The sequence below is a fragment of the Gracilinanus agilis genome, chromosome 3 (assembly GCF_016433145.1).
Source record: "Gracilinanus agilis isolate LMUSP501 chromosome 3, AgileGrace, whole genome shotgun sequence".
In the NCBI taxonomy this organism is placed as follows: Eukaryota; Metazoa; Chordata; class Mammalia; order Didelphimorphia; family Didelphidae; genus Gracilinanus; species Gracilinanus agilis.
The window spans coordinates 123,730,418-123,743,810 of record NC_058132.1 but is presented as its reverse complement, the minus strand read 5'-3'; the positions used below and the strand labels follow the sequence as shown (position 1 = coordinate 123,743,810).

The 13,393-nt window shown below is 39.4% G+C and overlaps 1 protein-coding gene across 1 annotated transcript in view; it reads left to right on the top strand.

Annotated features, from left to right (window-relative positions):
- Positions 1 to 13,393, top strand: part of NEK5 (NIMA related kinase 5) — a 96,196-nt gene that overhangs the window by 69,932 nt on the left and 12,871 nt on the right. Inside the window, exons 18-20 of the mRNA XM_044668949.1 lie at positions 4,325 to 4,451; positions 7,817 to 7,942; positions 10,902 to 11,039. Coding sequence (XP_044524884.1) covers positions 4,325 to 4,451; positions 7,817 to 7,942; positions 10,902 to 11,039 — 391 coding nt within the window. The remainder of the gene's footprint in view (positions 1 to 4,324; positions 4,452 to 7,816; positions 7,943 to 10,901; positions 11,040 to 13,393) is intronic.

Sequence of the window (13,393 nt, the reverse complement as noted above, 5' to 3'; positions counted from 1 at the left end):
TCTCTCAACTTCCCTACTCCATGAGACAGTATGCAATCTAATTTAATTTTTACATGTGCAATAATATAAAATATTTTTTCATACTAGTCATTTTATAAAAGAGAAAGAAGGAGGAAGAGAAGGAGAAAGAAGAGAAAGAAAAAATGAAGGGAGGGAAGAAAGAAAAGAAAAAGAAAGAGAAAGGAAAGAAGGAAGGAAAGAAAGAAAGAAAGAAAGAAAGAAAGAAAGAAAGAAAGAAAGAAATAGTTTTAGTCTGCATTGAGACTTCATCAGTTCTTTCTTGGAGGGCAGATGGTATTTTTCATCAAAAGACTCTGGGACTATCTTGGATCACTGCCTTGATGAAAATATCTAAGCCATTCACAGTTGTTCATCAAAAAATATTGCTGTCACTGTGTAAAATGTTTTTCTGATTCTCTTCACTTCACTTTGCATCAGCTTAGGTAAGTCTTTCCAGATTTTCCCCAAAACCATCCTGCTTGTCACTTCTTATACAATAACACAATAGTATACCAACGCAATCCTATACCACAATTTGTTCAACCATTCCCTAATTGATGGACAACCCCTCAATTTCCAATACTTTGCCACTACAAAAAAAGCTTCAATAAATATTTTTGTACAGATAAGTCCTTCTCCCTTCATTTTGATCTCTTTAGGGTATAGACCTAGAAATGGTATTGCTGGATCTAAGGGTATGCACAGGTTTAGGGTCCTTTGGACGTAGTTCCAAATTGCTCTCCAGAATGGGTGGATCAGATCACAACTTTACCAACAGTGCATTAATGTTCCAATTTTTCTATATCCCCCCAACATTTATTACTTCCCTTTTCTGTCATATTGGCCAATGGTACCTCAGAATTGTTTAATTTGCATTTCTCTAATCAAGAATGACTTGGAGCATTAAAAAAATATAACTATAGATAGCTTTGATTTCTTCATCTAAAAACTGTCTATTCATGTCCTTTGACCAATAACCAAATGGAAAATCATAAACAACTTTCTAGTAAGATCAAATCAAAATAAGTTAGGATGAAAAGCACTTCGCATACTTAACTAAATCTTTGAGAAAATATCTCAGAACCTTAGTTCTCTCATTGAACTTTTTTTTTTTAAACCCTTACCTTCCATCTTGGAGTCAATACTATGTATTGGCTCCAAGGCAGAAGAGTGGTAAGGGTAGGCAATGGGGGTCAAGTGACTTGTCCAGGGTCACACAGCTGAGAAGTGTCTGTGGCCAGATTTGAACCTAGGACCTCCCATCTCTAGGCCTGACTCTCATTCCACTGAGCTACCCAGCTGCCCCCACTCATTGAACTTTTAACAAGGTACCATGAGTTTTAATTCCCCACCTGCTCTTTTCTCACTGAAGGGCAGGGAACACTTCTTTTTTGTCTTTATATCCCTAGTGTCTGGCATATAATAGATGCTTAATAATGTTGAGTTGAACTGAACTCACTTCCTTAATATAGGCAGTCTCAATGATTCCAGAGTTCACCTGAACACAAATAGAAATACCAGGGATAAATAATATAAATGGAAAAGAACAGTTTCTACGTCATTTAATTCAACAGATATTTATTAATTTTTTTTGCATGTGTGTTACATGCAAAGGACTATGCCAGATGTCAAGAATAAAAAGGCAAAAACAGAAGAGACCTTGCCCCCAAGGAAGTTACATTTCACTAAACAGATAAACACGAATTTTAATAAGTATAATACAGAGTAGAGAGGGAGAGTGAAAAGGAGAAAATCTGACAAAGAAGTCTTGGATTATTTGAGGAGGGAGAAACCACTAACAGCAGGAGGAATCAGGGAAGAAGAAAGAGTCCCTGAATGGAACCTGATAGGAAAATAAGTGTCCTGAAATAGAGATGAGAAGGGGGTGCATTTCAGGGCTGAGAGATGGCTTGTGGGAAAGCAGGGACATGAAGGCAACATATGAAATTCAGAGATGGTGTGAGACAAGGAATAATGTAAAATAAAGCTGAAGAGGTTAATTGGAACCAGATTGTATTTAGGCTTAACTGCTAGGCTAATGAGTTTGCATTTTGTCCTAGATGGGGAACCACTTGGTTTTTTTGAGGAGCAGATTGTTATGTCAGATATCTGCCTTTGAAAGATCATTTTGGCAATGGGATTAGAGAAGGGGTTGGGATAGGGCAAGGCGTGGCAGGGATATTAGACTGTTCTAAGAAAATGGATTGAGAACCTCCTGGGTTCAAATCTGACCTCAGACTCTAGCTTTGGGACCCTGGACAAGTCACTTAATCTCAATTGCCCAGCCCTTACTGCTCTTCTGCCTTGGAGCACAGTATTAATTCTAAGATAGAAGATAGGGGAAGAAGACCATTATAACAGTCCAAGTGAGAGGTAATGGCGGCCTGAATTAGGGTAGCAGCCACACGAGTGGAGAGAAGGGAGTGAATACAAGAAATATCATTTTGTTGTTTAGATGTTTTTGGTCATGTTCTACTCTCTGTGACTCCTTCTGGGGTTTTCTTGGCAAAGATACTGGCGTGGTTTGCCATTCCTTCTCCAGTTCACTTTATAGATCAGGAAACTGAGGCAAACAAGGTGAAGCCCAGGGTCACACAGCTCATAGGTGTCTGAGGCCAGATTTACATTCCTCTCTTTACTGCGCCAGCTACCTGCCTAAGAAATTATATATATATATATATATATATATATATATATATATATATATATACACACACACACACACACACACACACACACACACACACACACAATTAGTAGGATCGATCAATTGGTGAAGGCTTGTTAGCACACTGCTTACCAGAATGGTTAACAAAGTAGCAAAACTTTTTAATAGCTTAGTGCTCCCTAGTTTAATCTCTAGTTTAATCACATGGATGGGAAATTGAAATATTTCTATTTTGAACTGACTAAAAAGCTTTGTGATGTTGATCAGGCTACTCAGACTCTCTGGCTTTTGATTTTCTCTCTGTAAATTGTGGATAATAATGATAGATTTATATGGTGGTTGTTGAGGAAAATTATTTATAAACCATAACACCTTATAAATGAGTTTTGATAATTATTCATTATGACCATTCAACAAGTATTTATTATGCTTATATACCATTGCAACCCTCCTAATTAGTCATCTGCCTCAAGTCTCTTCCCCTCTCCAATTCTTCCTCCACATAGCTGTAGAAGATATAGTCTTTTTTAAAAAGTCAGTTAATTTTTTTTTACTAATTATATATAATAACAAATTTCCACCTAAGTTTTCTGAAGTTATATGATCCAAATTGTCTTCCTTCCTGCCTTCTCTCCCCACTCTCAGAACTGGCAAGCAATTCGGTCTAGGTTATATATGTGTTATGCAAAACATATTTCCATATTGTTCCTACTTATAAGTGAATAATGAGATAAAACCAAAACCCCAAATAAACAAGTGGAAAACCGTATGCTTTCATCTTCATTCTGATTCCAACAGTTCTTTCCCTGGAGGTTGGTAGCATTCTTTGTCTTCAGTCCTTTAGAATTGTCCTGGATTATGGCATTGCTGAGGGTAGTTAATTCTTTCACAGCTGATCATTCTACAATATTGCTATTACTGTGTACAATGTTCTCCTGGCTCTGCTTATTTCACTCTGCATCAGTTCATATAGGTTTTTCCAGCTCTTTCTGAAGTCATCCTGTTCATCAGAGATATACTCCTCTGCTCCATAAAGTCCAGTGGGTCTCTGTTACCTTTAGAATCAAATGTAAATTCTTGTTTGACATTGAAGGGTTTTCACAGCCTGGCCCCTACCTCCTTTTCCAGTTTTATCATATGTTATTCTCTCTACCCACTTTAGGCTACTTTACCCAGAACACCCCATCTCCTCTTTCCTGGCTTTTGTACTGTTTCTTTCCTCTACCTGGTGTGCTATCCCTCCTCATCTCTACTTCCTAGGAATTTCCTAGTTGCCTTCAAAGTCCAGCTCAAATCCTGCTTTCTTCATAAAGTCCTCATTTCTCCTCTTAGTTGCTGGAGCCATCTTCATTAAAAATTATCTATAAATCTATCTCTCAATCTCCTGGAGTTCATTTTATATTTTCTGCATATTTACATGCATATATGTTGTCTTCCTTGTTAGGCTTTAAACTGACTGAAGGGAGAGACTGGTTTACTTTTGTCTCTACATGTTGAATGTTTAGCATAGTGTCTAGCACATGGTAGGCACTTAATACTTATTAATTTATTTATACCTTCTCTGTATTTAATATAACTGGGGACATGCTAGAGAATTCACAATCTTTTTTTCTGAATATTTGTGGTGTTTCTCATTAAGCACTGGTTTTCTTTCAGGAAATAGATGCACTGAATGAAACATTGACTTTTGAGGATGGTATGAAGCTTAAGGAAAATAAGCTTATAAAGGAAGGTGAAGATGATACGGACCAAAATTTTGAAAAAATATATTGTCCAGAAACAGGTATTTTTTTCTTTTTAGGAAAATATAGACAAAAATTGGTATGTTGACCTTTTAAGAAAAAGACCTGGATCCACGAAATACAATTCAAAGTACTAACACAAGATTCTATTAATGTAATTCTCAATGTATCTGACTTATTTACTCATGAAAGTGTATCGTATTCTATTTTGTATTGAGAGGTGAAGGACCTAGAGAAGGGTCCTTTACAAGCAGTGGTAGGGATGGGAGTTTTATTGTCACTAACTAGCCTTGGTCTGTCCCCTGAACTCATCAGGGGCAGAAAGCATGACTTTTTTTCTTTTGGGGGGAGTGAGAGGTAAAGAGGGATGGGTTTATCTATCCTTTCCCAGTGTTCAAAATGGATTCGTCAGAGACCATGAGGCAGAACAGAAGGAGCTGGTGAAGATAAGCTCTCTCTGCTCAGAATGTCAGAGTCTGGTACTCTCTTATGTCAAGGGCTCCTTTCAGACCCTTCAGGGATCAGCTTTTACAGAGGCTTTTGGACATAGAACTGGGGTTCTGGGGGGGATGGGGGAAATGGATTTAACCTCATCCTTTCCCCCTTTCTGTTGTGAAGTCACAATTAAGCTTTAAATAAACTACTAAAGCCATTATTTCTTAAAAAAAGGAAAAGGAAAGTATAAAGGAAAAAGATAGCTGTTAATATGTAGCTCCCAACACCCATGGGCTCAGGCTGCCTGGAGGTCCCCCAGGCAGGGAGCTGTCCCTTTTATTCTTCCCCCCCAAACCCTGTGCACTCTGCTCTGCCACTGGCAAGATTGGGGGAAACATCCCATCCCCAAACCAAGCCATTCTAAATCAATCCCTCACCACAGAAGATGCCCAGGTTTCTCAGCAATGCAATAATATGGACAGTCCTAAAAGAATTATGACAGGGAATGCTCTCTATCTCCAGGGAAAGATCTGTTGGCCTAGGATGGATACGGATCAAACCATACTATCACATCAGTGTATTTATGGTTTTATTTTGGGGTCTCGGTTTTATATGAGTATGGAAGTATGTTTTGAATGATAAAAATAAAATTTAAAAATAATAAAATGCCCAAGTTGGACTCATGGAGCATCAATTCCAGAATGTTGTGGCACGTATGATCACATGCTCTTTGCCTAGAAGCCCAATGGGTCGGACACATTCTGGACAGCAGAAGCTGAGAGGAGAATCCTCACTGGGCTGAATCTCTGAAAGAAAAGCCACCAGCTTCAGAGATCCTGGGCCCAAGGGAGGGGTTGGTGAAAATACTGGAGCAAAATAGAGGATTGTCAACCTATTTTCATAGCCTAAATTATCATACATAATGAGAATTTTTGATATATAGTTCCACATTGACTATTTCAGATGGAAATTGTTGATACAATTAACAATTTTTTCATAGAGTCTCATATTCATGCCATGCAGAATATTGGTTTTTCCATGGAACCCAATATGGGAAATAGTGCTTTTGTTGATTATGATTCTTTTACCTTTATAATATCTATAAGTTCTATACTTTCTCCCAGAGGTAGCTTATATTTTCTTGCCTCTTTGCTTTTAGAATATTTCAGGTCGTATTTTTATTGTTCATTCAAATATAGCTTTTTGAATCTTTCATTTATATTCTAAAAGTTTCTTCTGCCTTGAAGGACTCCTTTATTCATGATGAAATGTACCCAGTGATCTATGTATTTTTGGGAAAATGCATATTGAATGCTTAATTCTATTAATGCATAATAGATGAAATCTTTCCAGTTAGATTTAACCATAGAACTTATTTATATTTTAAAATTCCTTATTAATCAATCAATAATAATTTATTAAGAACCTCCTCTGTGCCAGGCACTATGCCAGGTGCTGCATTATTTTGATTTATGTGTAGTCTAGGACCCCACAAATACCTCTGAGCTCCCTAGCTACCTTGAGTCTATTGTGGTGTTTTGGCCTAACCTAACAGTGGAACCAGAGTGGGAAGGTGGCTCTGCAGATATAGCACTGGACCTGGAGTCAGGAAGACTTGAGTTCAAATCCAGCCTTAGACACTATCCGTGTGACCCTGGGAAAGTCACTTGATCTCTTTTTGCCTAATGCACTAGTGAAGAAAGTGGCAAACTACTCCATTATCTTTGCCAAGGAAACCCCTTTCGGGATCATGAAGAGTTGGGCATGACTGAACGACAATAAATTATGCAAATGTAACTCAAGTCCTCTTTCTATTGATTAATCTCTAGTCCTACATGATGTTGGACCAAAAATCAAATAGCAATGTATTGAATAAAGACAGACTAGCAAAGTAATTTAACAGGAAAATAAACAGGCAAACAAATCAGCGAGAACCTCTTTTTCCTCAGATACAAAGCAGACACAACCCCCTGTACGCATTAGTAAGAAAATAAACGGAAAAACTCCCATGAGAATGAGAAAACAGTCCTTCCTGTACCTGAGTAAATGGAAAAGATACGAGGAAAGAGACAATTTATCTTCTCTAATATTGGTTTTGGTAACCAGCACGGAGATTTGTGAGCACACTTCAGGGTCATCCTACTGGCTCCAGGGCGAACAGAATTCTGCCTGGTTTCTCGGGTTCAAGGATGCTACGGGTGGCTCACCTCTATGGCCATTCTTCTGGCTTCTGGCTCCAGCCGAGCGTCTTCCTTCTCCTTGCTGTAGAAGAGACAAAGGCTCTCTTTACCGGTAAAGCCAGCGGTCCAGCCGCCTCTCGGTTCCCTCAATTTTGCAGTCTCTGTGGGAGGCTCTCCCCCATCCTATACGAAGCACCACCATCAGTACTTCCTCCTGAGACCTAGAAGCAGCTGGCAGATACAGTCTAGACGTCCCAAAGTGAACAAAGTGCTGAAGTCAGGAACTCCTGCGTTCCAATCTAGCCTCAGATACTTACTAGTTGCGTGACTGGACAGGTGACTTAGCCTCTGCCTGCCTCAGTTTCCTCATCTATAAAATGGAGATATGATCCCAGCGCCTACCTCCTAGCATTTTTGTAGGGATCAAATGAGATATTTGTAAAGCATTCCACAAACCTCAAAGGGCTCCATAAATATGAGCTATTGCCATGATACCTATTCTTCTGCCTAGCCAGTAACTCTTGATGCAGTCCCTGCATCCCGGGCACCGGCTTCACGGAATTCTGATCTCCTGGTGCTTATTGCAATGAAGATTCCTTGGAATAGGAGCCTGGACTGGAGTCAGCCCTTATGAACAAGATCTCTTTGATGTCTATTAAAATAAGAGTCGACACGTCTCTGACTTCTCGTTACTCCAACTCTGGGAAGTGTTTCCAGTCATCAAATGCATCAAAGACGGGCAAAGTACAGTTTGATGAGTTCTGAGTTATTTTGTTATTTTCCTGTTTCAGCTGCTGACAAGCAGGACGTTGTTCCTGGAGAAAAGAGGCGGCACTGGAGTGTCCGAGCGCCTCGGACACTGCTACAGAGAATAGAGAAGGCAGACATCACCTCGGCCTGCTCGTCCACTGCTGGAGGTAAGTGCGAAGGCTGAGACTGACCGTGAGGTGGGTGAGAGGTCCAGCTGCCATCCGTGTCACAAGGGAAGCTGAACTGCTCCTCTCCACTTGGGTTGTGAAGGCCCACTTGGTAACTCTTCAAGGAGAGTTCTTATGGAAGTTGGCCCAAAATGACAAACATAACCTATCCTACAGTATGGAGGCTCGTAGTTTTGGATCTCTGAATTTTTTTTTCCTATTTTGATAGCCATATTTCAATATATTTGGTTTCCTTTAAAATCCTATGCATTTTTTTGTGTATTTAAAAGCATTATTCTGAGATGGGATCCATAGATTTGACCAGACTGCCCAAGGGGTCCATGGCACAAAAAAGGGTATCATCCAGTTTACTTTGTCTTTAAAGTGGATTGTACCCGATGTGAGATACAGGGGATCCCGAATCAGAACTGGGTTGTAGGTTCCGCTCTACTATTTATTAGCAGAGTGTCCTTGAGCGTGCCATTTGATTTTTTTGGACCTCGGTTTCTTTATCTGTAATATGAAGATGATAATGCATGCATGTCCTCAGAGGCTTGTAGTAAGAAAAGGGTTTTGTCATGCTGTGTGAATGTGAACTAGTATTATTTTTATCATCATTTTCATCACCATCACCCAAATTGTCCAAGCCAGATTATCTATTTCCCTTCATCTTACATTTTTTGTAGAAAATTAGGGTCAAAAGAGATATTTGCAGTAATCTAGGCCAGTATCCTCATTTTGGATATAAAGAAACGGAAGTCTAGAGAAGTTACTTCAACTTGTCCCCGGACACCCTGGCAGTTAGTGCCAGAGCTAGGGCAAACCCTCTGTTATCCGACCATAGTCCTAGTCTAGTAATCTTTCTACCATAGTATATTGTCCTTTTTTGTCTTCCAGAGAAATTTTAAAATTAGCTTCTTTTAGTAATTTTTAGCATCTCAAAAGGCAAAATGGTATATTGGCTAATGAGCTAGATTTGGAGACAAGAAATCCTCAGTTCAAATTCTAACGCAGACACTTATTTGCTATGAGCCTGGGATTCAAGGTGGCACCATTTTGCACAGAGAGTTGGGCCTGAAGTCCTAAAGACATGAGTTCAAATGAGGCTTCTGGCACTAACTAGCTCTATGACCCTTGGCACAACTTTTAATCACTTTCTACGTTGGTTTCCTCATCTATAAAATGAGGATAACAATAACACCTATCTCAGGGTTGTTGTGCATTTCAAATGAGGTAATATTTACAAAGCACTTTGCAAACCTTAATATTCTATTTTTTATTTTATTTTATTTATTTATTTGTTTATTCATTCATTCAGTCATTTATTTATTTATCTGTTTATTTATTTATTTGTTTATTTATTTAAACCCTTACCTTCCATCTTGGAGTCAATACTATGTATTGGCTCCAAGGCAGAAGAGTGGTAAGGGCTAGGCAATGGGGGTCAAGTGACTTGCCCAGGGTCACACAGCTAGGAAGTACCTGAGGTCAGATTTGAACCTAGGACCTCCGGTCTATAGGCCTGGCTCTCAATCCACTGAGCCACCCAGCTGCCCCTACAAACCTTAATATTCTAAATAAATGCTAGCTATTATTATTATTACATCTTTTAACTTCTCTATGACTCCATTTTCTCCTTTACAAAGTAAGGGGGTTCTGTTCAACAGCCTCTGAGGTCTCTTTCATCTCTAAACCTACAATTTCACTTTTTTTTCTTCTATGAAATCTTTTCTTTATCTTGCCATTTAGGCCTGTTTCTTGTTTTCCCCTCAGAATTAAATGCCATCCTACTTCACACATACATCATCACTTTATTTCTAGGGTTTCTCATTATAATGTGGACTTAGGGAGGAGCAGTATATCTTACATAGCTAATATATAAGCAAGCTGTTAAGACTGCAAAGTCTTATCAGAAGAAAAGTGTTACCTGAAGTTACACAATTCACTTAAATTATTGACTTGTCTAGTATTTCATAGTATAATAAAGCATCATCCAACCCACATATAAAACTCCCTGGGCAAAGGGAATCTTAGGAGTACGGTACAGATCTGTAGTCTTATGGGTGCGGATATTCCCTTCCCTGGTGCAGAACACAACCTTAGAAGATGGTCTTTTTGAGTCTCTTTGCTCTTTGCAAGGTTAGCATCCCATGATCAAAGTGGGAAGTGAGCAGAGTGCTGACGTGGAAAGAATACAGCATTTTGGATGGGAAGACCTGGGCTTACATGCCAGCTCTTCTACGTACTCCCTGGTGACTCTCGGCAAGTCATTTAACTTTTCTGAACTTTGGTTTCTTCATTTTCAAAATAAGGGTATTGGAAAGGAAAACATAAGATCACTTCCAAATACCTAACAAACACTATTAAGTGCCTCTTATGTGCCAGCAGTGGAGGATCCAGACGTCAAAGTGAGAGACTTCTTGTCCTCAAGGAGTTTCCATTCTAGCACTAAATCTCTGGTTCTCTGAGTTTCTGTAAACTCAGACGGGATGGTTCTTGGCCAAGAGTTAACAGAACGTGACCATCGCCGAGACCCACATGCCACTCTTTCTGGTTTGGCGGGACTTCACAGGATATAAAATCTGTTGGCACAACCTTTGAGAAATCAGGTTCATGAGCATGCTGTGATGAGGCACTGGAGTAGGATTTTAGGAATCATGTAATTTATTGCTGAGTTCTGACTCAGAAATTAGGGAGGCAGAAAAATAAATCCAGGTTAACATTTATATAAGAAGATTTTCATACTGAAAAAATAATTAAGATGACAATGCAAAAAAGGGAGGGGGATCTCTACATGTGTGTGACTGGCCAAATCACTTTACTTTCCTGGCCTCAACTTCCTACTCTGTAAAATAAGGAATTTGAATAGGTGTTTTCTAAGGATGCTTATGATCTACTAAAAAGCAAGAAAAGAAAGTCATTTTAATTTTTTTTCTCCTCTTAACACTTTTTCTTCCAGATGGCCAGGTTATTATAACTGAAGACAGTTCAGAAAATAGGAAACAATGGAAACACGAATCACCAGGGACACTAATGAATATGTTAGCAGCGGCAGAGCTGGCCACTGACTCCTTTTCTGCAAATGAACAAGAATTTGGTATGACGTTTATTATTAAAATCATAACTGCCCCCTCTAGCTTTTGGTCAGAGACCTGTGAAAACAATAAGATGATTTAAAAAAAAACCTACGGAGTGGAAAAACAACTGGGCAAGTTTCTAATATTTCTAGAGATTTCCTTTGCTGCATTGAATGGAGACCTGTGAATTTGTAAATAAATTCAGTTTGTTTTCTTTTTGCCTAATCAGATGACAGATTGTGATTAATTAGTAGGGTAAGTAGGATTGGTGACCCTGTATTTTATACCTCGGAACTCAGTTGGCATTCTGGGAGCCACTCAGTGATCTCCAATTACTTTCCAATGAGAAAAATAAATCCATCACAACATTGCCCAGAATTTCTCCCAGCAATTCTTAACAAGATTTTGAGCCTGTGTTTTGTAGGGCTTTTATTTAGCCCTTCAGTTATTTTTAGGAAAGCAAACCTTCCTTTTCAGTGTTTAAGGGAATTCATCTAACAACGCGAGCCTGATTCCCTGCTCTAGTATTTGTCATATCAAATAGTACAGGTCAGCTAGTGAGCTGATATAACCTGTGGCGGGGGGTCCCAGGCTCTAAAGCATACATGGTCTGCGTTCAGTCTAGATGAGCTGTGGCCTAAATCGTTACTCGTACACTTTGCCTCCACGCAGAATTTGGGAAGTTTCGAATATATAGTTTATGTCTAGGTCTCTGCAGATAGAGGTAAAGGGATTCCAGCCCCCATAAATCCTGAAGGTAAAATATAATAAGCCACTTGTATTTCAGATATAAGATACCTTTTATTGTATATTGCAGATTGATTGCATAGAACACAAAGGATACATAGCATTCCATAAACAATTAAAGCTTCTAACATATCTATTTTGAGTTCCTTCTTCTAAACAGTTTCTATGTTATTGGCCTATAGATTTTGTTTCTCCCCTCCACCCTTTTTTCTGTTGTGCCTTACTCTTAGAAATACCATTCCAGAGGCAGATCATTCTTCAGTTTATTTTCTTCTTGGGTTTTTGACGGATCTTCTTTCACAACCTGACAAATATGGAAATGTGTTTTGTGCGGCAGCACATGTATAAGCCATTGCACACTGCTTACTGTTTCAGGGAGGATGGAGGGGAGGGAGAGAATGTGGAATTCAAAATGTTAGAAAACAGACACCAAAAACTGTTTTTACATGTGAAGTGGGAAAAAATGAAACATTACTGATGGAAAAAAAAAAGAAATCTAATTTCCTCTGGGTGATAAAGAAGGTATTGCTCCATGGGCAGGAATTTTCTCTCTGATGATGTAGTTCATTACAAACCTTTGCCCTTGCCTCCGTAATTCCCCTCCTCCCCATTTGCCTTGAAATCTCCTCCCTGGGTCTATGTCCTCCCCCTCTTCTGGGTGTCATTTGTTGCCAGCAGTTCTGCCTCCTCTTATTATGAGTAGCCTCTCTAAGGACCACATCCCTCTTCTCCCATGGGAGCAATCGGCAGGGTGACCTCCCCCCAAATGGTACCAGATTCTCCCCGTTTTCCTCCTTTCATAATCCCTCCCTTTGTCTCCTTGCTCATCCTCCCTCAAGCTGGCAGGAGCTAGTTGTCCTTCCCTGTTGGCCATTGACTAATATGGTCATTCAGTCATGACTGACTCTTTGTGACTCCATGGACCGTGCTGCCCATGGGGTTTTCTTGGTAAATATAAGGGAGATGTTTTGCCATTTTCTTCTCCAGAGGATTAAAGCAAACAGAATTAAGTGACTTGCCCAGCTAAGTGTTTGAGGCTGGATTTGAACTTAGATCTTCCTGGTTCCTGGCCTGGCACACTATCCACTGAATCACCTAGCTGGTTGCCTCTTTTGACCTGATAACAGTATAATGATTATTTATTTACCTCTATATTTTCCCTCCCTTCCCTACTATGTGCCAGATCCTATGCTAAGCGCTCCACAATTATTATCTCATTCAATCCCCACTTCTCAATAACCCAGAGGCAGGTGCTATTATCATCCCCATTTTAAAGATGAGGAAACTGAGGTAAACAGAAGTTAAGTGATTTGCCCAATATCAACTCCAGGTCCAGTGTGCCAACTAGCTAAAGGTACAGCTATTCCTTCTTTAATGTTTCTTTCCTTTCATAATATTCTGAAAATGCTTTTCCTCTATAAGCTGCTAATTGATAGTCCTTATTTTCTTATCTATCTGGCTGTCTGTCTATCTATCTATCTATCTATCTGTATATGCATATATATCTGGGAATCTTCTGGTCTGGGGAAAGAAGTCTCATGTCGAAATTCAGTTTTCTCTCTCTTCTTTTTCTGCGTCTGTCTGTCTCTTTCCTCTCCCTCCCTCCCTCCCTCCCTCCCTCCCTCCC